Source organism: Adiantum capillus-veneris, chromosome 26 (genome assembly GCF_014529385.1).
Source record: "Adiantum capillus-veneris isolate H3 chromosome 26, ASM1452938v2, whole genome shotgun sequence".
Taxonomy (NCBI): Eukaryota; Viridiplantae; Streptophyta; class Polypodiopsida; order Polypodiales; family Pteridaceae; genus Adiantum; species Adiantum capillus-veneris.
In genome coordinates this window covers 118059264-118083747 of record NC_140956.1, presented here as the reverse complement: position 1 = coordinate 118083747, position 24484 = coordinate 118059264, and the positions used below count along the sequence as shown (strand labels likewise).

At 45.7% G+C, this 24484-nt stretch overlaps 1 protein-coding gene across 2 annotated transcripts in view; it reads right to left on the bottom strand.

Annotated features, from left to right (window-relative positions):
- Positions 1–23946, bottom strand: part of LOC147424053 (uncharacterized) — a 92236-nt gene extending 68290 nt beyond the window's left edge. Inside the window, exons 1-4 of one of the 2 annotated variants that reach the window (XM_086502170.1) lie at positions 23907–23946; positions 618–721; positions 438–524; positions 266–341 (exon numbers count right to left, since the gene is read on the bottom strand). In XM_086502170.1, coding sequence (XP_086358296.1) covers positions 266–341; positions 438–524; positions 618–721; positions 23907–23945 — 306 coding nt within the window. In that variant the 5' untranslated portion in view covers position 23946. The remainder of the gene's footprint in view (positions 1–265; positions 342–437; positions 525–617; positions 722–23906) is intronic. The other variant, XM_086502169.1, reaches the window with a different exon arrangement.
- Between the last annotated feature and the right edge of the window lie 538 nt (positions 23947–24484).

The window sequence follows — 24484 nt, the reverse complement described above, 5'->3', positions numbered from 1 at the left end:
TCTTGTATAGAGCTGCAGGAGCAATGAGCTCTCTTGCTGCAAAACTCCCATAATCACTGATGTTCAGCCTCATCATTGATTATGTATGCAGCTTGTGCTGGAAAACAAGATTGATGCAGCATCAACCTCAAAACTGCACATCGGTTGCCATCTATGTAAAATGCAATCTCCAGCACAGCATAAGCAATGATCTTTTGTACATGAAGAAAAACGAGCAAACTGCCACATCAGAAAACATGTTGCCATAGCTATACACTTCACTGACCTGCTCATCATCGGCCATTGTTTTGAGAATAACCTCTATTTCGCAGGTAAAGACTTCACATGCAATAAATGGAAATCTGCAAACAGCATCAAGTACATTATAGAAGAGCGGTGCCACTTGCTGTGAAACAAGCCCCACAACACATTCACAAGGCCTTGAACTCCATACTCACTTGAAAACTCGCTTAGTATCAGACTCTTCTGGAGGTTCCTCCACAATATACTTCACAAGCTGCTGAATCTGGGATTTCCCTCTTAAACTGCAAAAAAAGGGACAAATCCCAGTTTTGTTTAGAATGGCATCTGGATCAACAGGAATTTTGTTATTCATATATGTAGACGGAAGAACATACAAATTTATTAAGCGAGTATTCAATGATTTGCACTCCTGTATAAGTTCATCCTCATCCAAAAGCTCTTGGAGGGTGAACCCATCTCTATCAAGCAACGTCTCCACCTGCACCAGCACAATAAAGAATAAAAAATTAAAAGGACCAGGTTCTGCAGGCTATGTATACAAACCTATTCCAAAGAGTCCACACTTGGAATTTTTGAAGTATGCTGTAGGTACAAAAAACCACAGGTTCGATAAATAAAGTTTTCTTCATGCCCTTCACCAACCTTTTTGGTGTACTAGAGCCGTTTCTCACCCTTTGTTGTAGTTTCTTATGGAGTAGCATGGCAACAAGTGTGTCAGCAATGCAGGGCCTATTCAACAAGAATCCATCATTTAGTTATTTCTGGCCATGGCTGGTGGAAATCCACCCAGCATCTACACAGACCATCGAAAGTATAGTTGACTCCTTGGAAAGTTGGATTACCCAAGCCCACAAGGTGCACCAGTGTGAGCCCTTCCACTATCGTGGATGGTTTAAGGTCCCTCAGGGGGAGAGAGCTCAATTGAGAGGCCCCGAGCTTACGGGGCATGAGGAAGAGAGGGCACCTTTAGGCTTTAAGAAAGAATAGGATCTCTAAGTATGTCATGTTGTCATGGTGCTACAAATCCACAAGGGGAAAAAAATAAAATTTGGCCAGTCTTTGGAAAGTGCGTCTCAGCTTAGCATTGAGCCGATTTTAGGGATTTGTGTATGCTTGGGATAAAGGTTTTCCCAGGACACTACTTGGATTTGGGCAATACAAAGGCTTTTTGTACACTCACTGGGCATGTGGCTTTTGAGCATTATTTGACTTTGGGTTTGGGCACCCACATGGCCATGTTTCTGGTCCTTGAGGATTTTTGAACTTTGGGCTATGAGCATACTTTATTGGCCTTTGAGCAATAGAAAGGGTTTTAGCCTTTGGGCATGTTCCATGGCCACAATAGGGTGCCCAATAAGGGGTTTTTTTTTATTAGTTGGGCTTTGCCGGCTACTTATCGGCTGCCCATTGAGTCAACGGACGGCGGGCTATGTGAAAATAATCAGTGAAAAGCAAGAAGCAGCAGAGAGGCAGTGCAAGAGAGGTCCACCATGGCCTTTGGAGCTTGCACTAGCTTGCAGAGGGCTCATAGGATGTCAAGCAAGAAGAACAAAATTACCACAAGGCCTTAGCGGCGAGTGTTTCCGTGCATTTCAAAAAACGAACTACCATGTCATCGTAAGAGACTCCCACCTAGTTGTCCCGACGGCATGACAATAAACAAGGACGAGAGTTTAATAAAGAGGCCTAAATATAGGTAAAAGTGGTCTTTTTGGGGACTATTCTTGGAGAAAAGGAGGTGGTAGGAAGGAAGAGGATGGGTTTTTGGGCTCTCGCTCGGAGGTGAAGGAGGACGGAGAAGGAGAGGAGGGGAAGGATTTGGGGGGTTGGGTTCACTCTCTCTTGCTCCCTCCCTCTGGCTCTCTTATCTCTAGAGAGTTTTTATGGTGGTGAGGACGATGGAAGGGAGGTGAAGGAAGGGCCCTAATCACAAGTAAAAAGCGACGATATATGTCATTGGGGTTTTGGCGTGCTCAAGCGGATCTGAAACCAAGCCAACAATTCCAATCAATGTGGTGACCAGAGCTCAAGTCCAGGAAGCTACAAAAAAACATATTGATCAAAGACGAACAAAAACTGTCATTTCAAACAGAATTGAGAGTTTGATGATAAGGACTCAGAGAAAATCATGGAAAGCAAAAAGATACAAAATGAAAGCAAAGATGCTAAAAGAAAAGACTGCCTTGGAAACAAAGCTGCAACAAACCAGGGAGAAACTTAAACATGAAAGGAAAAACAAAGAACAAGTGGAAGGAGTGGTGTCTTCCTAAATATTGTTAGGAGGTTCAGTCTTAGTGGACCAGAGGTGAAGGAGGACGGAGAAGGAGACGAGGGGAAGGATTTGGGGGGTTGGGTTCACTCTCTCTCGCTCCCTCCCTCTGGCTCTCTTATCTCTAGAGAGTTTTTATGGGGGTGAGGACGACAGAAGGGAGGTGAAGGAAGGGAAGTCTTTATAGGGGCTTACTCACGATCTCTTCCTATCTCTTATGTGGATGCAACGAAGGGGAAAGAAGCTCAGGAAGGGAAGTGGATGGATGCCAATGCTTGAGGACAAAACGAATATGTGATCATCAATAGGCTCGATTCCATGCCACTACGAGGGGCTTGAGCATACATTGAGAAGGGACCAGATTTATGTTCGAGTGGAAACCAAGCGGCAGCTTTTCATTTTTTATTGATGCCGGGGCTCATTGAGACCTTTTCCCATGGTTTTATTTATCTTTGGTGACTAATCATCTCATGTACTAATTTCCATCGATTCAATAGTTTATCTGTAAATTTGGTGCCAACTGCTATTATCTCTATTGTGCCTTCACCTATCACTGATTTCTCACAGCCAGAGAACTGGCACCTACCCGGTTTAGGGTTGGAGAACGACACTCTCCGAAAGCAATGTCACATGAACACTCATTCTTTGTGCCACTTGGACATGCTAAACCTGTTGTCAGAAATGGTAGTGCATAACAATACCAAATAAATTCAGACAAATAGATTTCTCTCTTATATAGAAGCCAAATTGAACTACAAAGACACACACACACACACACACACACAGAGATCAACACCGTACTCGGGACCTAGAGATGGGCTGCTCTCCCCCTTATAGAGTCTCTTTAATTACTGGGTGTTAAGAGCTTTACATTCACTTTCCAGATGCTTTCACTCCTACTTACGGCTTTTCTCACATGCACTCAAGCCCTTCGCCACTTTCACCCTCATGGTAGGGATTCTATGCCATAATTGCAGGGTATGGCCCTTTTGAGGACCATGTTCCCATTCCAACTTTCCGTTCCAAATCCCCGTTTCGTGTTTCAAACGTGAGTATCCGGTAACAGGGAATAGAATTGCATGCCTGTGGCCGTTCCCCGTTCACGGTAACTATGTTCTAGGCACATTTTCACCAGGCATTTTGCCCGCTTCATATTTATTCCCACTTTTGTGGATTTTTTATATTGGGTATTCTTAAAGGTTTTGCCCAGCCAAGACCTGGCACACTAAATCAATGTAGCCAAAGTCCACCCGTTGCTCATCTTGTATCGTTTGCCTGTGGAGTTAGTGGATTGCCGTTTTCTCTCTCTCTCATGGCTTTGATGGGGGTTCATGAGCCGATGCACTCAAGAGCTTGGAGAGTGGGCAACAAGAAAAACGGGAGCAAGGGGGAAACCTCGAAAGAAAGGGCACTCATCCTTCGTTTTCCCTCCATGGAAGCGAAGAATGACTTTTTGAAGAAGAGACCAACTCTTAAGAAAACGGGCATCTTCCTCAGGGATGACCTTACCCTCTCACACATAGCTCATATGCAAGAGGTAATGCCAGAAATTAGGGCGGAAAGGGAAAAAGGTAAGATTGCTTTTTACCGAGATGGAAGAGTGGTGATATTGGAGCCACGCTCCACATGACGATGTGAGACTTATGGGACCACACTTAATGTTGCTACCTAGAATTGTAATGGATCTATGCCTCTAGATGTGGGTGCTTTTGAGGAAATTTTTAGTGGGAGAGATATCATCTTCTACTCTGAGACACATCAGGCCCCTGGGCAGTCTATGCCTCACATTAGTGGATACAGATGGGAGACCGAACGTGATTGTTCACAAGGATGATGGTTTAGTGGATACTTTTTCTAGTGAAGCTAACCTCATTGCAGATTCGATCGACCACAAAGAACCGATCTTGGCTCTCGAGTCAAGTTCCAAAGAACCCCCACAAGAAGTATTATGTGTTCGAATGATTAGTCAGCACGCATTGTTCGAGTGTTTCATTCGTGATGCTTTCCTGTATTTTAGTCACCGTCCTAATGTGATCCCATTTCACAGGCATGCCATATGGTACGATGAACACGATTCACTCATGAATGAGCACGGATGTATGCAGATGATTCATGAAAATATGAAATGTTTGCACCCAAGGAATTCACATTCCATGTCTCTTCCTTGGCATGACACGGTATCAGAAAGAGCACAAGAAGGATTGAGCATCAAGCATCGACATTTCCATTGTGATTTGCCACAGTTGATTGATTTAGATTAAAAAGTAAAGATTCGACCCCATTGTTTGCGTGTGTTTGATGAATCAAACCGTTTGGCACTCTGTCGCTTTGTTCATCTACATTGCATGCACAGTTTTTTCGAAAGAATATAATTTTTCCAGTCACTTTACATGGAATGGGTATGTTCATGTTTTTGCGTTGGAAGTGGTTTCAGGAATTTTCATCCTCGGAGATTCTTGAAGAAGGTAGACGCATGACTATAGACGAAGTTGAAGCATTGAAGGAGCCACAGATGACTTTGTGTCGCATTCGGCGCGGCCCAAAGAAGCAAGCGTTGCAGACCTTTATGAAGTTCAAGTATCGCACGACCCACACATCAGAGTGGGCCGGCGAAGAGTCCTTTCCATGATTCCAGACGTTGTTGGCCATCTCCGTCGACGCCATACAGTTCGGTACCAGTACCTCACTTTGAAAAGGAGGGGATGTCACGTGCACATCTAACCCTATGTGTACGTGGACAAGCTACTTCACGACATGGGTTCAGTTCAATTAGCGTAGGAAGTGTTCTGGCACTTTTGTGAGTCTGTTCGCAGACCGTGCATGTCCAAACTTAGATTAGATGCATATCCTCTGGTTGCACACAGCATGATCATCAGATTACCATCAGAACCCATCACGAGCCTTTTATAGTGCACAGACCTATTTTTCCTATTTTTGACGATTTTCACTTATTATTTTTTGGTGACTTTTGTTGGGAACTAGGTAGGGCAATTTTAGCAAGCAAGTATATAAGTAAAGCTAGCGCTAGCACTTTCTGGCAGAAGAGACAGCAGGAACACAGCATTCAACAGGCACCTTCTTAGCAAGAGCCCCCCCCCCCCCCCCCCCCCCCAAGTAGACCCTAGCGTTTTGTAACAAGCAAGGCCTAGCGTTTTTGCATGACAAACCAGCATTGGCGTTTTGCAAAGCAGATCAGCCCGGCAGTAGCAGAACAGTAGATCAGCCCTAGCGTTAGCAAATTTCCATAGCAAGAAAACATTCAGCCGTAGCGTTTTTGCATCAGCATAACCATCCAACGTTTTGTAGATTCACCGCGACGGAACACCAAGAAGCATCAGCGTTTTCAGTTTTCAACAGTCAGACATCGCAATACAAGTCCCGAACCTCGCAGCTCTCACCTTCCCACAGCAGATCCTCGCCGCACGACAGATCCAACGTAGTTTGCAATTTCAGCCAGGAAAACGCAGATTTCAGCATCTGCGTTTTCAGCGCATCGTCGCCATTGACATCGTCACCGACATAGAGTCAGAATTCAGCAGATAAAGATTTGCAGATTTCAGCCATTAGCATTTTCAGATTTCAGCCCGTCTCGTCGTGGTCCTCATCGTCGACGACATCGTCGGCAAGTCCAAGCATTGTAGAGATTTAAGCAATCAATAGTAGACCGCTCTCGCCATAGAGAGTGGGGCCTTCGGAGGAGGGTTTGACAACTTGTCTAGTGTCGTATTCTCCTCTCTCTATCTCTCAGTCTCAGCACCTTCATTCACAGTGTTCACTACTTTGTTTGTCCATTGCACTCTCTCACTAAAGGAACGGAAGGCTCTCCCTTCCGTAAGTAAAAGGAACCCTTGAGCACAGGTCGGAGCACTCATCTTGAGCAAAGTTCAACATTCACTTCCGCTGCACCTTACACAGGACCTCACGGTTGGACCCAGACCTGTTGGTGTGGCAATGGACCATGCTCGTGTCGCTGACCATCTCTTTCGAGTTTAGTGTAGCACACAGGCCACAAGCAACAGCTCCTACTCGCTACACCTTCACGCGGGAGACAGACTCTGTATACATGGATGGAATCTACAGACGCTTGTGTACAGAAGAGCCAGGGCGACCTTTGGAGGAGCTTACTACTAGACTGACGCAGACGTTACATGATGCAACAGCAAAGGCATACCCCCACACACAACCTCAGCAGAGACGCCGTTATGGGAGCATGCCCCAGAACAGCTGGTATGATGAGGAATGCCGCGAGACCAGAGCTAGACATCAGAGGGTTTGGGGGACATCACTCAGACAATCACAGATTGACTTCAGAGACCTAGTGCGGCAGAAGAAGAGGGCATTTTTGGCTCACCTAGAGCAGGATCTATACCAGCTATTCATGAGTCATGACTCACGTGAGGCATGGCGGCTCTTTCATGAGCACCCCCCCCCCCCCCCCCCCCCCCCCCTCTTGCCATTACCTCTACAAAGGCTTGGGGCTAGTACGCGTCATCTCTGTACACAGTTCTTGGACAATCGCCCCTTCCCGACACACCCTCCCCGGATCCATGCCCCCACACATGTGCTTTTTTCACCGCTGAGATGGTGAGGAAGGCCATTGACAAGATGAGGACTAGAAGAGCATATGATCATGATGGCTTAGTGGCTAAGCACTTCATGCATGCCAGAGATCTATTGGCAGAGCTCCTAGCAGTTATGTTTAACCGTGCCATGTGTGAGGGCTTGCCTGATACTTGGAGCCTATCTACTATTGTACCTATCTTCAAGTCAGGAGACCCTATGGAGCCTGGAATTATCCCACTATCATGATCGGACACACATTGGCACGGTTGTACGCATCCATTCTTGAGCAGCAGCTGAGTAGATGGGCAGAGAGGGAGGGGATACGCGCAGCCGGGCAGGTAGGATTTAGGAGAGGTTTTTCTACTCTTCACCATATCTTGACACTCATAGCCATCATTGAGGAGGGCAGATCACATGGGAGACGGATCTATTGCAGCTTTGTGGACTTCCGCAAAGCATTTGACACAATCCCCAAAGCTAGATTGACGCGCAGATTACAGGAGATGGGAGTACCCACAGAGCTCATTTGGGGGTCATGGCACTATACAGGTCAGTAGTGGGGCATGTACCCACCTCAGAGGGCCTATCTGCAGCAGTTCATTCCACTATTGGGGTGAAGCAGGGTTGCCCGCTCTCTTCTACTCTGTTTGGTATGTATGTGGATGAGGTTTCTGACTACATTGAGAGAGATGGTGATAGAGGTGCACAACTGGCAGGAACATGGATTCCACTATTGTTATATGCTGATGATATTGTGTTGATCTCCGACTCTCCGGAGGGGATGCAACGTCACTTGGATGCTTTGCATAGGTTTGCCCATTAAAGTGGTTTGTCTGTCAACCTTGGTAAAACCAAGGTCATGGTATTTAATACCACCCCACAGTGGATCACGAGGTCAGCGCCCGCATTCACATATGGCCAAGAGACAGTGGCATAGTCACAAGGGACGCATTTCGAGACGGGGCTCAAATGGATTTTTAGTGTAAAAAGACGGCGGTTCGGCAAGTGGGGACGGGAAGCCCGAAAAAGGGTGTCCCCTGTGACTATGGACAGTGGAGTATACAGATGCTTACACCTACCTTGGAGTGGCTTTTAGTGGACCAGCATTTTCATTGAGAAGAGCAGCAGAGACTAGATTGACCAGAGCCCATGCAGCATTGGGTAGATTGGAGAGGATGTGTTCACGTGTTCAGTTTCAGGAGCCTCGGACGAAGCTCTGGCTCTTTGACACCCTGGTGGCTTCTGCATTGCTCTATGGACCTGAGATTTGGGGACCTTCATTGGACCATCATGGGAGGACAGGTCACACAGATGGATGGGGGGACATGGAGAAGCCATTAGTCTCTATGATCTCACGGCTCATTAGAGCCAAGGCTTCAGTACCACGTGCCATTATCCGAGTAGAGCTAGCTGCCCCCCCACTAGTGGTTGAGGCGCTCACCAGGTCTGTCTCCTTCATACACCGCATGTGGGAACTTCCCAGAAACAGATATGCCCGCCTTGCACTTGAGTCCTTTCTACAGTTAGCCATGCAGGGAGATACAGCATGCTGGTATGGGGAGATGACATCATGGTTTCAGGCGCATGGGTTCAGCATAGACAGACTGCCCTCCTTCCAGTAGTCACTGGATGCACCCTCTCTGACTCTCACACAATCCGGACTCCGAGATCACCAGGCTCATCCGCCAGGACCTGAGTCAGCTAGACACCAGGAGGACATGGATATAGCCAGCACAGGAGTTGGGCACGAAGATGGCCTTCTACAGAGAGCATCTTCTCCAGCTCACGGAGGACGGTTTTGTGACGAGACCAAGATACATGGACACCCACTTGTCATGGGATACGATGTGCTATTGACCAGATACGCACATCTTCACACCAGCTGCGGATCGAGACTGGGAGATACAGAAGAGTACCAGCAAAGGCCAAGACATGCCTCCTGTGTGACCTAGAGCCTAAGACAGAGTTGCACTACACATGCCACTGCCCCGTCTACTACGAGATACGCAGCCGCTTCCACTGCTTGTTCAGAGAGGGCTTCGGACCACTCTCCAGAGTCATGCGATACGAGGATCAGAGATGCTTGGATCTGTTTTTGCTCGAGCTGCGCAGACACAGAGAGAGCCTGATGAGGGGAGAGGCCAGCCAGTCTCAAAGATTGATCACAGACTTCTTTAGAGCAGACACTGGACACCCGGAGCAGCTACTACCACAGGAGAGCTCGCCACCTCACCAGAGGCACACTGATCAACCGATCGACCGAGCTAGGGAGACCCAGACGCCCACGACTGTGGAGGACTACACAGCATCGATGGAGGTTGCATCAGAGGATTCGGATCACTTTGGCCCGACATGCACGACGCCCGGTCCATGCTATTGACCATGGAAGAGATTGATGAGATTCACCAGCACGACCGATGCTGGATCTTTTGTGATTTGTGATTTAGCTATCCCACCTAGCTGTTTCAGATTCCATAGCATTTTATTCTGTCATTTTATTTTATTTTGTCATTTTTGTTACTCTGACTTTGTATCAGATCCACCACATTGTAACTTTCTGGTCTCATAGGTCATTCTAGCCTCCTAAAGACATTAATATAACATTTCATCTCATCTCTCTCTCTCTCTCTCTCTCTCTCTCTCTCTCTCTCTCTCTCTCTCTCTCTCTCTCTCTCTCTCTCTCTCTCATGTTCTCACATTCGTTGTGTTTCTCTTCTACTGCACATTCTGGCATGGTATAAACGCACTAGGTTTTCTCTTCGGCAGATCTGCCATCCCCCCGTCCACCCTCTGCCTTAGCATTCTCTTTAGATCACCTTGCATCAACGGCTTTTGTTATGCAGCGCTGAACTCGCCATACCTCTAGGCTCTAACTAACAAAGATGATTGTAACAGGATGGCACCACATGCCAACGAAACAGAAAGACTAAACAGACTTCAAACGCTTCAAAACAACTAAAGTGAGAGAAACACTTCACACGAGACACGGAGTGGCATAGTTTCACCCCCAAAGAGCATTGGCCCCAAACGGTGGCACCCCTTTCGGTATTTCTTTATATTGTTTCAAAGACGTACAACTCTGGCAACATTGCTTTACATCTCCCGTGGGGAGGATGCCAGAGAGTGAGCCCTGAGCTCATGTTTAAAGGCCCTTGGGCATCAAAAGCAATTTACATAAAAAGGTTCAAGTCCCAAAAGCTAGCGCCCAAGGCTGCAACGCAATTCATGGAAATCCGTACAGCTTCTACGTCAGAAATCAACGCAAAACGCGGGCGTCCATACATCTGCCACGTCATCATCTCTCTACGAGTGTGTGTGTGTGTGTGTGTGTGTGTGTGTGTGTGTGTGTGTGTGTGTGTGTGTGTGTGTGTGTGTGTGTGTGTGTGTGTGTGTGTGTGTGATTGCTTTATTTTAGGCCCCATTGGACGCGGTCCTACTTCCACTCGGCGAGGATTAATAAGTTGGTGAGAACTTCTTCTTCTTCTACTTCTGCTAGGGTTTAAGTCCCTTGGCCAAGATCTGTAGGTTGGCTAGGGTTAGGGCCCCCAACCCTATAGTCTTCAGTGGCTTGACACGTCAGTAGTTTGTGACATCCCCCCTTCTTGAAAAGAGTAGTCGTCTACGATTATATCTGCAAAACAACTCAAGTTAGAAAAATAATATCCAGTCATTCCGTTTTCTCATTCCCGAACTCTTATATCTCGGCATAGCAAAATTAGCCATCACACCTAGACCACGTTGACCTGTAACAGGTGTCTCGATGCACTAAAGTTAAATACAAGCAACCTCACTCGAGTAGGATGGCACAACAATGCAACATAAATGCTTACATATGCATGTTATAATAGACAAAAAACATATAGTCGTTGATGAACACTACCCCCCGCAAATAACCATCCCGTTCCGCCATGAGATGTTCAACAAGTCCTTCATCACTCCTCCCGCAAATAACCTAAACAGGTCCGTGCCATGAGATATAGAGGCCTTTTACAACCAAACGCTCCCCAGATTGCAACCTGCGTCACTTGGAGGTTCCAAGAGTAAACATTGCTCATACTATATCCAATTTCCTTTTCAACGATCCCCTTGCAAATAACCACAAGGATCCAGGCCATGAATAAAAACACGACGTTTCAATCATTCAATACTCACCCCGCAAATAACCACAAGGGACCGGGCCATGAGTCTATTCAGCACATTCAAACATCAATTCTTCTCTCAATACTCCTCCCAAGTGAAACGAACATGTGGAGAGGATCTCACAGCTACATGGACCTCCTATAGACGCGTCAGACGAACCACCCGAGTATAGCCACCATCCGGTCACACCCCCGTGCTGGGGCCAGCGTCCGAGGACGTAGGCATGCATCTATAAGATCGAGCGTCCAATACCACCCGGCCTCACCTCCTCGAGGTGACCTCGCGCGCTCCTAGCCTCACGGGCTAAGCACTAGCACTCTGCCAGTGGGGGTCGATAACTACAAATAAGGTCTTGGCCTCCCTTTTATAAAAGTGGTCGGTCACACTCGCCAGGTTCACACTATGTCCGCCCGGCCACCCAATGGTTTAGGATTTTAATCCTAAACCTCCCACTCATAGAACCCCGTTCGATGGGGCCTAAAATAAAGCAAACACTCATACACCATAACTTGCGTAGACTGACTGATGACGTGGCAGCTCTACGGACGTCGCAAATCGCATTGATTGCCACATGACACTACTATACACATTGTTCCACATTTTAGGAGAACTGCTAACGTGGCGCTGCGATACGTACAGCCACAATGGGCGCTAGCTTTTGGGAGGCCATATGCTTTTAGACTTTCAGCTTTTCATGTAAATTTCTTTTGATGGCCAAGGGGCCTGTAAATATGTGCTAAGGCTCACTCTTTGGGATCCTATCGTATGGAGGTGCAGAGGAGTGTTGGCAGAGTTGTAACATGTTGAAGCAATATAAAGAAATACCAAAAGGAGTGCCACAGTTTGGGGCTAGTGCTCTCTTAAAGTGCAACTCCGCCACTCCGTGTCTCGTGTGCAGTGCATCTCCTTTCGTTCAGTTGTTTTAAAGTGTCTAAAGTCTGTTCAATCTGTTCTTTTCCATTGGCACATGGTGTCACGTGCACGTGGCTCTATGTGCCACGTGGACATGCTTCATTGACTTCCAAAGCCAATTTTCCCCATCTTCCTAGATAGGAGTGTCTAGAATCTTAGGAGGCTTAGTATCGGCAATTTTGTAAGCCTGTTTGCAGGACTTGCATGTCCGGACGACTCCATTAGATTAGGTTTTCCAATTTTGGAACGCTCTTGCATAAATGGTTTGTACAAGCGTTTTGGCAGGTGTTGTTACACTACGGTGGGCATCTGGCATGACATGCATATAGTTCTAGGTTAGAGGAATCCAACAACCAATTCCCTGCGTTGATCGGATTATCGGGTGGACAGATGTGCAGCACTTTTACCCAGAAACTGACCCCCTGGTGTCACGAGACAGACACTGCGTGCCAATAGAAAAGAAGAGACTGAACAAACTTTAAGCACTTCAACAACTGAATTGAAGAGAGAGAGACGACATGGGGAGTAGCAAAGTTCCACCCCAGAGAGAGTATTGGCCCCAAACCTTGGCGCCCCTTTTAGTGTCTCTTTATATTACTTAAACTCCGTATAATGACGATACTCACGCTCAGCACCTTCTCACTGAAGCGTGCCAGAGGCTGAGCCCTCTACACTTATTTAAAGGCCCTTGGCCTTGAAAAGCAGATTACATGAAAAGCTTGAAACTCAACAGCAACCGGCTCAAAAGCACTAGCTGTAAGGTGCAGCGGAATGAATGTTGTATTTTCTCAAGATTAGTGATCTTTATTGAGAGTGGTCTACTTTGATTGCACAAAGGTGTACAATGTGTATGCAATGGACTGATGCAATGGGACTATGCCGATGACGACGACGGTGATGACGACGACGACTTGATGGCTGAAATCTGAGATCTTCTAATCGCTGAATTTTGGGACTGTTTCGGTGGCTGAAAATGACTGTTTTGGCTGCGTTTTTATGGCGGGGAACATCTGCAACCAACTTGGGGCTGATCTGCTACTGTGTCATAGGCTGAAAACACTGTGGTTCTGACGCGGTAAGGGGCTGAAACTGAAAACGCTGATGAGTCCTGCTGCTAGACAAAAACGCTAGGCTGATCTGAATCTGCAACTCAAAAACGCTGATGGGCTGATGTGAAAAAACGCTAGCAATGCTGAGGAATCTGCTGGCCATCACAGGGATCTGCAAACGCTAGGGTGCTGCTGTTGATGGCGATAGCCTGCTGTGGAAGGGAGCGCCAATGATGGGGTGAGGATGCAAAAACGCTAGAGGGTCATGAGAGGGGGTACAGCTGAGAAGTTGCCTGTTGAGCGGGAAGCTCCTGCTGCCTCTTCTGCCAGAAAGTGCTAACTTGGGTTTGCTTATATATTAACTTAGCAAAATTGCCCTACCTACTTTTGTTGGAAAGTCACTTAAAAATAATAAGTGAAAATAACCAAAAATAGGAAAATAGGCTAAATGCACTGGAAAATTCCCCTAATTGATGCTAATGGATTCTGATGGGAATTCCGATGATCATGTTGTGTGCAACCGGAGGATATGCATCTATGCTAAGTGACTGGGCATGCACGGGGTCTACGAATAGACTCACAAAAGTGCCAGATCACTGCTAATCTAGACTTGACTGAACTGACTGAACCCTGCTGTGGTGTAGCTTGTCCACGGACACATAGGGTTGGGATGTGTCACGTGACACTAGCGCCAAAAGCTGCCAGCATTTTACGAAAATCCGTATTGCTGCCACGTCAGCACTATCAACGCGGATTGTGAAAATTTGTACTACTGCCACGTCAGCACTGTCAACGCGAATTGCGGAAATCCGTATTGTTGTTGCCACGTCATCAGCTCCACGCAAATCTTTGTGTGTGTGTGTGTGTGTGTGTGTGTGTGTGTGTGTGTGTGTGTGTGTGTGTGTGTGTGTGTGTGTGTGTGTGTGTGCTGCTTTATTTATTCTTTAAGTCCCATGGGCCCCATCGAACAGGGTTCCAAAAGTTGGTAGGAACTCTTCTTTAAAAATAGGCCACTCGGAAAGACTTTGTAAGTTGGTAAAACTTCTTCTTCTTATGTTGCTTCTGCTTCTTAGGGTTTAGGCCCCTCGGTCGAGATCTACAAGTTGGCTTCGGTCTTCAGTGGCTTGACACGTCAGCAGTTTGTGACATCCCCCCCTCTTGAAAGAAAGTATCGTCCGCAACTAAAGCATATCTGCAAAACAACTCGAGGTAGCTTTAAAAAAATCCAAGGGACATTCCGAGGGACAATCAGTTTGCTCTTTTTGTTAAGGAGTTGGCTTCTCCTTTCGGCTGTTTTGGTCAAGGAGTTGGCTTCTCCTTCCGTCCTGATGGAGCTCTTGATCTCCTGGGTCGTTGACTTTCCATAAAAATCTCATCCAATAAGGAGTATTTAGTGGTTGGCACATCACAATGCAACACAAATGCTCACATATGCATGTTACAAGACATAGAAACATAAAGTCGCCGATGAACACTCCCCCCACAAATAACCATCCACATTCAGACCATGAGCTATTCAACGACTTCCTCATCACTCCTCCCGCAAATAATTTAAAAAGGTCCGGGCCATGAGATATAGAGGCCTTTTACAACCACACGTCCCCAAGACCGCAGCCTGCGTCGTTTGGAGGTGCTGAGAGTAACAACTGCTCAGACTATACTCCCCCCGTAAATAACCATCCAAGTCCAGGCCATGAGTAACGACAAGAATACTACCCCCGTAAATAACCACAAGGGTCCGACCATGAGTAAAAACAACACTTTTCAAACATTCAATACGTCCCCCGCAAATAACCACAAGGGTCCGAGCCATGAGTATGAATGAGCAAGCATTCTCAAACCTCATTTGTCACTACTCCACCCAGGAGTAAAATCACCAATCATTAAAACCAGTATTAAAACCAGAGTCAAACAATTCAAATCGGCACCAAGACAGTTCAAAATAGATACCATCCATTTCAAACAAGTTCTCAAAACTTAAAAAGCAATCTCGACATCAGTCGAGCTCGAAAAAGTCGACTTGACTTTCCATCCTGAAACCTGCACCAAAAATTAGGGTTTCCATAAGGTCGTAGCCAACCACAACATGGTCCATCAGCTCTTGGACAGACAGTGTTCCTCTAGCGGCGATGGTAGTCCCAAGGCATAGCAATCACACGAACCTCCAAGGTTATCAACTCGAGAAGAGACACTTACTAAGAGAAGAGACACCTACTGAGAGATGTCGAGAAATTCAAACTATAATCTGCTAGGGTTTCCATGGCAAGCATTTCAGGATACCCCTCTGTGCCAAAAGTTTCACTCCGAAGGAAGATGTGAGAAACCATATAACTGTCAGCAAAAATTTTCTTAAAAGCTTGCCAAGTCCTTGGAGTGTGCGGCTTGGTAGCTATAGACTTCCACCATTGCATGCCACTACCTCTAAGAAAAACAGTAGCTCGAAACAATCTTGGATCCTTCTCTTACAAGTGATCTATATAGCTAATGCCGTGTAAGACATGAGCGGTGAAGACAGGAGCACGCCCAATGCGCGATGAAGTAAGGGTGGGAGTGGCTAATGGGTTCAGGGTCTGGACACGAGGATAGTTCAAATAAGATTCCAATAGACTTTTAAAGCGCCGGTTTGCTCTATCTGCTCTTTTGTAGGACCGGTATGCTTTCAGAAAAGCACACGCCTGATGCTCTAATACCACTGTCACAAGACGAGCACCACGTGCTAATAGAAAAGAACAAACTGAACAAACTTTTAGCACTTCAATAACAACTGAACTGAAAGAGAGAGACGACATAGGGAGTAGCTAAGTTCCACCCCAGAGAGTATTGGCCCCAAACCTTGGCACCCCTTTTGGTATTTCTTTATATTACTTAAGCTCAGTATAATGCCGATGTCACGTGGACATCTAACCCTATGTGCATGTGGACAAGCTACTTCAGGTCTAGGGTTTGGGTCAGCTTAGGAAGTGTTCTGGCACCTTTCTGAGCCTGTGCACAAGTGACGGGCCGGGCATGTCCAGGCACTTAGAGTAGTTGCATATCCTCTGGTTGCACACATCATAATCATCAGCATGACATTCAGTACCCATCATGAGCATTTTATAGTGCATAGAACCCATTTTCCCAATTTATCCATTTTTCACTTATTATTTAATAAGTGAGGGCAAATTTGCTAAGTGTCTATAAAAGAAACCTAGCCCTAGCACTTTCTAGCAGAAGAGGCAAAAGAAGTTCCAGCAACTTGCAGTGCACCTTCTCAGCAAGACCGGCAGGAGGCCCTAGCGTTTCCAGCCAACAGATTCAGCATAGCGTTTTTCAGGTTGCACATCAGCCTTGGCGTTTTTGCTACAGACCACCTGGCATTTTTCAATTACAGACCTTGCCTAGAGTTTTGCAATTTCTGGCGTCTGATCAGCCCGAGCACATCAATGTTTTCAATTTCCAGCATTTGGACACCACAGATTCAGTCCTTAGCCTAGCAGATCTCACCTACCCACAGCAGATCCTTGCCGTACCGCAGACTAGCCAGTGTTTTCAGTTTCAGCCCGTGTCTGCAGATTTCAGAATCTGTGTTTTCAGCGCATCATCGTCGCGTCCTCGCCATCGCCGTCCTCGCCGACACAGTGTCAGTATTTAGAAAAGAGTCAACGTTTTTGCAGAATTCAGATTTCAGCCCCTAGCGTTTTCAGATTTCAGCCCGTCCTCGTCTTCGTCATCATTGTCATCGACATCGTCGGCAAGTCCGTTGCATCTAGACAATTGTACCAATATTGTGCAATCAATAGCATAGACCTCTCTCGCCATAGAGAGGGGGCCCCTTGGCATTGTTATGGTTATGTGAATGGTCAACGCATTGTGGTCTTCTTTGATTCTGGTAGTGTGCATGATGTGATTAGCGACTCTCTCGTGAAGAGCGCACGTCTCGAAGCTCGACCCATTGATCCCATTAAGACCTCTAGTTTTGCTCCTGGCATGCACTCTTCATTTACGCATGAATGTCCTAAGTCCTTATGTGACCGTGTCCATTCAAAATGTCTATTTCCGTAAAAAAAATTGTGATTTCTCCTCTCTCAGGATACGATTTGATTTTTGGCATTAAGTGGTTTAAAGTTCATATCTACTTGTTTGTTGGAAAGAAAACACTCTCAATATCGTAGTTGAAGGAGCACCTCTCGTGGTTCTTCAATGTGACACTAGAATTCCATCTATGTCACTAATCTCTCACTCTCACATAGTCTCATTCTAGAGAACCATGATCTGTTGCATGACAAAGACCATGAAAAGACACATGAAACAGAACACGAAAAAGAACAAGAAAAGGGGACTCTCTCAATCATTCCTTTTCTGAAGCACGCCACACATGTTTTGCATGATAGAGATGTGATTATTCACAAAGATGATGATTTTTATAGTGAAGCTAAGGGTCACATAAGACGAGATTGTCCTAAGAACGCACCTAAAGAACCCACAAAGGAACCCACAGAACTCACATCTTCTATTAATGCAATAAAAGAGCACACTAATGTGTCGTAAGCTTCTCACGATCATGCCGATACATCTCTCATGCATTGTTATGGTTATGTGAATGGTCAATGCATTGTGGTCTTCTTTGATTCTGGTAGTATGCATGATGTGATTAGCGACTCTCTCGTGAAGAGCACACGTCTCGAAGCTCGACCCATTGATCCCATTAAGATCTCTAGTTTTGCTCCTGGCATGCACTCTTCATTTACGCATGAATGTCCTAAGTCCTTATGTGACCGTGTCCATTCAAAATGTCTATTTCCGTAAAAAATTTGTGATTTCTCTTCTCTCAGGATACGATTTGATTTTTGGCATTAAGTGGTTTAAAGTTCATATCCACTTGTTTGTTGGAAAGAAAACACTCTCAGTATCGCAGTTGAAGGAGCACCTCTCGTGGTTCTTCAATGTGACACTAGAATTCCATCTGTCACTAATCTCTCACTCTCACATAGTCTCATTCTAGAGAACCATGATTTGTTGCATGACAAAGAACATGAAAAGACACATGAAACAGAACACGAAAAGGGGACTCTCTCAATCATTCCTTTTCTAAAGCACGCCACACATGTTTTGCATGATAGAGATGTGATTGTTCACAAAGATGATGATTTTTATAGTGAGCTAACCTCATTACAGATACGATCAGTCACAAAGGACCAATCTTCTCGAGTCGAGGTCCAAAGAACTCACTCAGGAAGTATTGTGTGTTCGCATGATTAGTCAACACACGTTGTTCGACTTTTTCATTCATGACGGTTTCTTGTATTGTCGTCACCGTCTTTATGTTTTCCCTTTCCACAGGCATGCCGTATTGTACAATGCACATGATTCACTCACGGATCAGCACGGATGTATGCGGAAAAAGTTTGCATTCAAGGAATTCACATTGTTTCCCAATTGTCTGTTTTGTCAATCGCTTTTACATGTCTCTTCCTTGGCATGACACAATCTCAATAAGAGCACGATCAAGATTGTCCATCCAGCATCGGCATTTTCGTTGTGATTTGCCACAGTTGATAGGTTTAAGTCGAAAAGTCAAGATTCGATCTCACTTTTTGCGTGTGTTTTTGTTCATCTGCATTGCATGCGCAATCCTCTAGGAAGAATAGTCTTTTTCCAGTTACTCTACATGGAATGGGTAAGTTTATGGTTTTGTGTTGGCATTGGTTTCAGGAATTTTTTTCCTCGAAGATTCTTGACGAAGGTGGCCCCACGACCATAAACGCAGGAGCATTTAAGCCACAATGGATCACTTTGTGTCGCTTTCTGCGTGCCCCAAAGAAGCAAGCATTGCAGACCTTCATGAAGTTCAAGTATCGCACGACCCACGCCTCAGGGTGGGCCGGCGAAGAGTTCTTCGCAGGATTCCAGGATTTGTTGGCGCACTCCCTCGATGCCATACAGCTCGGTACCAGTACCTCACTTTGAAAAGGAGGGGATGTCACGTGCACACCTAACCCTATGTGCATGTGGACAAGCTACTTGAGGTCTAGGGTTCAGGTCAGTTTAGGAAGTGTTCTAGCACCTTTGTGAGCTTGTGCGCAGGCCGTGCATGTCTAGGCACTTAGAGTAGTTGCATATCCTCTGGTTGCACACAGCATAATCATCAACATGACATTCAGTACCCATTATGAGCATTTTACGGTGTATAAAACCCCTTTTCCCAATTTATCCATTTTTCACTTATTATTTAATAAGTGACTTATATTGGAAAACTGGGTAGGACAAATTTGCTAAGTGTGTATAAAAGAAACCTAGCGCTAGCACTTTCTGGCATAGAGGCAGAAGAAGTTCCAACAACTTGAAGTACACCTTCCCAGCAAGACCGGCAGGAGGCCCTAGCGTTTCCAGCCAACAGATTCAGCATAGCGTTTTTCAAGTTGCAAATCAACCTTGGCATTTTTGCTACAAACCACTTGGCATTTTTCAGTTGCAAACCTTGCCTATCGTTTTGCAGTTTCTGGCGTCAGGTCAGCCCCAGCACATCAGCGTTTTTAGTTTCCAGCACTTGGACACTACAGATTCAGCCCTTAGGCTCGCAGATCTCACCTACCTGCAGACAGCAGATCCTCGCCGTACCGTCAGATCAGCCAACGTTTTCAGTTTCAGCGCATCGTCGTCGCGTCGTCGTCATCGCCGTCCTCGCTTACACAGTGTCAATATTCAGCAGAAAGTCAGTGTTTTTGCAGATTTCAGATTTCAGCCCCTAGCGTTTTCAGAGAAATCCATATTGCTGCCACGTCAGCACTGTCAGCACGAATTGCAAAAATCCGTACTGCTGCCACGTCAGCATTGTCGACGCGAATTGCAGAAATCCGTATTGTTGCTGCCACCTCGTCAGCACTGTCGACGCGAATCTTTGTGTGTGTGTGTGCATGTGTGTGTCCTGCTTTATTTGATCTTTAAGTCCCATGGGCCCCATCGAACAGGGTCGCAAAAGTTGGTAGAAACTCTTCTTAAAAAATAGGCCACTCGGTAAGACTTTGTAAGTTGGTAAAACTTCTTCTTCTTATGTTGCTTCTGCTTCTTAGGGTTTAGGCCCCTCGATCGAGATCTGCAAGTTGGCTCCGTTCTTCAGTGGCTTGACACGTCAGCAATTTGTGACGCCTAGTCAAACTTAATAATTAATCATTTTTATGATTTATTTGTTAGGTTTGGTGGACAATTTGCCCTACCTAGCCCTTAGCAGATTTATAAGTCAAAAACCTTGCCTATAAAGGGAGGACTTCAGCCCATCGATTGATCTTGAGTTTAAGACTTGTCGAATAAATTTTTGAGGTCTCTTAAGGTCGTTCCTATGACATCAAAAAATTATCCTCTCTCTCTCTCTCTCTCTCTCTCTCTCTCTCTCTCTCTCTCTCTCTCTCTCAAAGGGGTTGTCTTCTGTGTAGAAAAGAGACCTCTCGAGATGCTCAATGGCCAATCATCCAAAGGAAGAACAAAAGTGATATAAAAATGTGAAGGCTATCTAAAACTCAAGGTGACCTCTAGGATAAATGTAAAATGAACCATCAAGGAAGTGCATAATGCCATGTCATATGACCATGGTCCCGACCAAACAGATTTGTAAATCACGCCCATGTGGGGACAAAGGCCCATCTACGCTGCTCCGCTGCCTTAGAGGAGCCGCTGAAGTATCCTTGTAATCACTTATGACGCGAGATCGCATGGAAACACAGAGCGACTAGAATCTGCAAAACTCTTCAACACTTAACGACTTCAAAACAACTTGAACAACTTGAAACAAGGAGTGAAGGGGGGAGAGAGAGAGAGAGAGAGAGAGAGAGAGAGAGAGAGAGAGAGAGGATGTCGGAGCTTTGGCATCTCAAGTGAACTGCCCAATGTGATCTCATTATTAGATTGGCTTTTAGGCATTTATTTTACTTATTTGTCAAAGTCTAGGTAGGGAAATTTACTGAGGTGGATATATATGTGAACCCTTGCCCCCATTGTACATTGTATCAATTCATTGCAAAGGTTGGTTGGTTCAACAGTGTCTCTCTCTCTGAGTTTGTTTCTGCTCGAGCTGCGTAGACACAGAGAGAGCCTGCTGAGAGGAGAGGTCAGCCAGTCCCAGAGACACATCACAGACTTCTTTAGAGCAGACATTGGACACCCGGAGGAGCTACTACCACAGTAGATCTTGTTGTCTCACACCAGAGGCACATTGATCGACCGAGCAACAGAATTGGGGAGATCCAGACGCTCACAAATGCGGAAGACTACACAGCATCGACGGAGGCTACGTCAGAAGATCCGGATCACTTTGGCCCGACATGCACGACGCCCAGTCAGACTAATGACCATGGAGGAGATTGATGAGATCCGCCAACGACCAATGTTTGATCTCTTGTGACTCGTGGTTTAGCTATCCCGGCTAGTTGCTTATTTTCACACCTACCAGCTTACGATTTCATAGTATTTATATCTGATCCTTTTGTCATTTCATTTTTGCTACTCTGACTTTGTATCAGATCCACCACATTGTAACGCTCCGGTCTCATAGATCATTTTGGCCTTTTGAAGACAGTAATATAACATTTCATTTCATCATCTCTCTCTCTCTCTCTCTCTCTCTCTCTCTCTCTCTCTCTCTCTCTCTCTCTCTCTCTCTCTCTCTCTCTCACACACACACACACACACACACAAACACACATCAGCTGGAGATTGAGACCGGTAGATTTAGAGGGATACCAGCAGACAACAGGATATGTAGTTTATGCCAGCTAGAGCCGGAGACAGAGCTACATTACATATGTCATTGCACAGTGTACTATGAGGTTCGGGCCCGTTTCCTCTGCTTATTCAGAGAGGGTTTCGGTCCTTTCTCTAGGGTCATGAGTTATGAGGATCAGAGATGTCTTGGACTATATCTACTTGAGTTACACAGATATAGAGACACTTTACTGGGGAGAGCTAGAGAGAGAGAGAGAGAGAGAGAGTCCCAGAGACGGATTATGGATTTCTTTTCACTAGATATGGGACTGCCAGAGGAGCAGCCATCACTGCAGAGCTCCGCCCCCACTCATTCAACCACTGCCGGCACTCTCTTCGACCGAGCACTTGAGCTACGAAGATCCAGAGGGCCACGATTCAGGAGAGGGGCTACACAGCATCAACGGAGACTACTACAGAGGATTCGAGCCATACTCTCTCGACATCCAGAGTGCATATGAGGATGGATTCTAGTAGTAGTAGTAGTAGTATTTTTGTTCTAGTGTTTTTGTACCCAGACATGGTAACAGATTTACAATTTTGTAACAGTTTGGTCTCATAGGTGATTTTGGCCTTTTGAAGACGTTAATATAACATTTCATTTCATTTCATCTCTCTCTCTCTCTCTCTCTCTCTCTCTCTCTCTCTCTCTCTCTCTCTCTCTCTCTCTCTCTCTCTCTCTCTCTCTCTCTCTCTCTCTCTCTCTCTCTCTCTCTCTCTCTCTCTCTCTCTCTCTCTCTCTCTCTCTCTCTCTCACGCGTGTATTCTCCCCATTGCTCTACGCTTCTGCATCGTCGACTTTTACATGGTATCAAAGCGCAAAACTCATTGATCGGGGGAGGGAATTGGCACAAAGAAGAGAAGCCCGTGGAGAAGCAAGCCGCCAGTGGATTGTCTTCAAAAACGCTGGCGTTTTTGGTAGCATCTCAACAGGCAACGTTTTTGGTGCCGAGGATTTGCGGTGGAAAGGCTCAATCTGCCTTTTGTGAAGACAAGGTTCAAGCATAGCGTTTTGAGAATGGCTGGTCACATGTAGCAAATGACGCCAATAAGAAGGGTTGGGCCTTAGAGAACAAAGGGCAAGCAAGACTACAAGAAGCCCTCCTGCCACACCCATCCTACCATACTCAGAGGGAAAAGTTGTAGGTAGCATTCATGGGGCCCTAAAGAATAAGGGAGTTCCTCTTTACAAGCAAGATTGTTGGAGGCTGCTATAAGCATTCCTATTAGAGGCTGCTATAGACCTTCCTATCATTGTGATACACAATGTGAGGCTGAAGAAACACAACCCAAAACCTCTACAGCGTTCAGTTCACACGCTTTTGAGTGATGCCTTCTCAAACATACCAATACACGAACACACACTCCCATACAAACAAGTGAAAAGATATTGTGTACCTATGAAGACCCTTGCCCACTACAGTATGTTGTATACAACAGTTCCAAGAGCCACCATGTGAGGCAGAAGAAACACAACCCAAAACCTCTATAGCTTTCAATTCACACGCTTTTGAGAGATGCCTTCTCAAACATACCAATAAACGAACACACACTCCCATATAAAAATCAAGCACATACACTGACAGGTAATATGACTGCATTTGTGAATAATAACATTCTTTTTCTATTTATGGGAAACCCAGTGAAGTTCTCAACTCTAGATACTGAGGTCAAAACCATGGCACGATGTAGCACAACTAATTGAATTTTACACCCCACTTTTTTAGTGCTTTCAACCAATGAGAATTCAATCGTGAAACATTGTATTATGATGAGCTATCAGAACTTAATTGCCAATACCAATGAGCTGGGTTCCATTTTTCAGAACAAAAAAACTGCAGGCAGCAGAGAAAAATGCACAATGACAAGCTTTCTCTTGTTGAATGCATAACAATCCCAGATTAGTTAGCCATATAGTATGTCATTAATATTCTTTCAGAGTTAAATCTCAATGACTGCGGCCTTTCAGCATCAAACCTGCAAGACAGGTAACTTACAGGGGAGGCCGTTGACAAGCCTGGCATTCGCCAAAACATCCTTCTAGGAGGAAAATGTGCCACAGAAAAAGCTTCTCAATCCGGACCGTTGCTGATCGCACCAAGCTATGGCAAGCTCAAAGAGGATATGCCGTTTGCTCTCCTCCCCTTCAAAAAAAAACTGTAAGGTGCTGCAGAGTGGAGAACCCAGCATTAAAACCCTAACATTGTGAGTAACGAGATAACCTATTGCAGAGAAGATCCGCAAACGGTTGAGTGCAAACGATGCAAAACACGCACACACAAACACACGCCTCTTGCGAGCTGAGGAGTTGAGAAATTGCGGGTCAATTCGCGCAAAAGGGTGCTTTGCAGGCGATCGATCCGAGAGGAGAGCTCGAAACTGTGAAAAATCCGACACTTCTCGTTGTCGAAAGAATGAAACAGTGTCGACTCTCTCTTTAAAATGAGTGTAGAAGAGTGTTGGGTAGTGTGGTCATTGTCTCAAGAGTACACTTAAGTCTAAGTAGCACGTAGGATACCAATATCCATTTATAATCAACTATGGCTAGGTGTGGCTAAAGGCGAGATTCACAAAT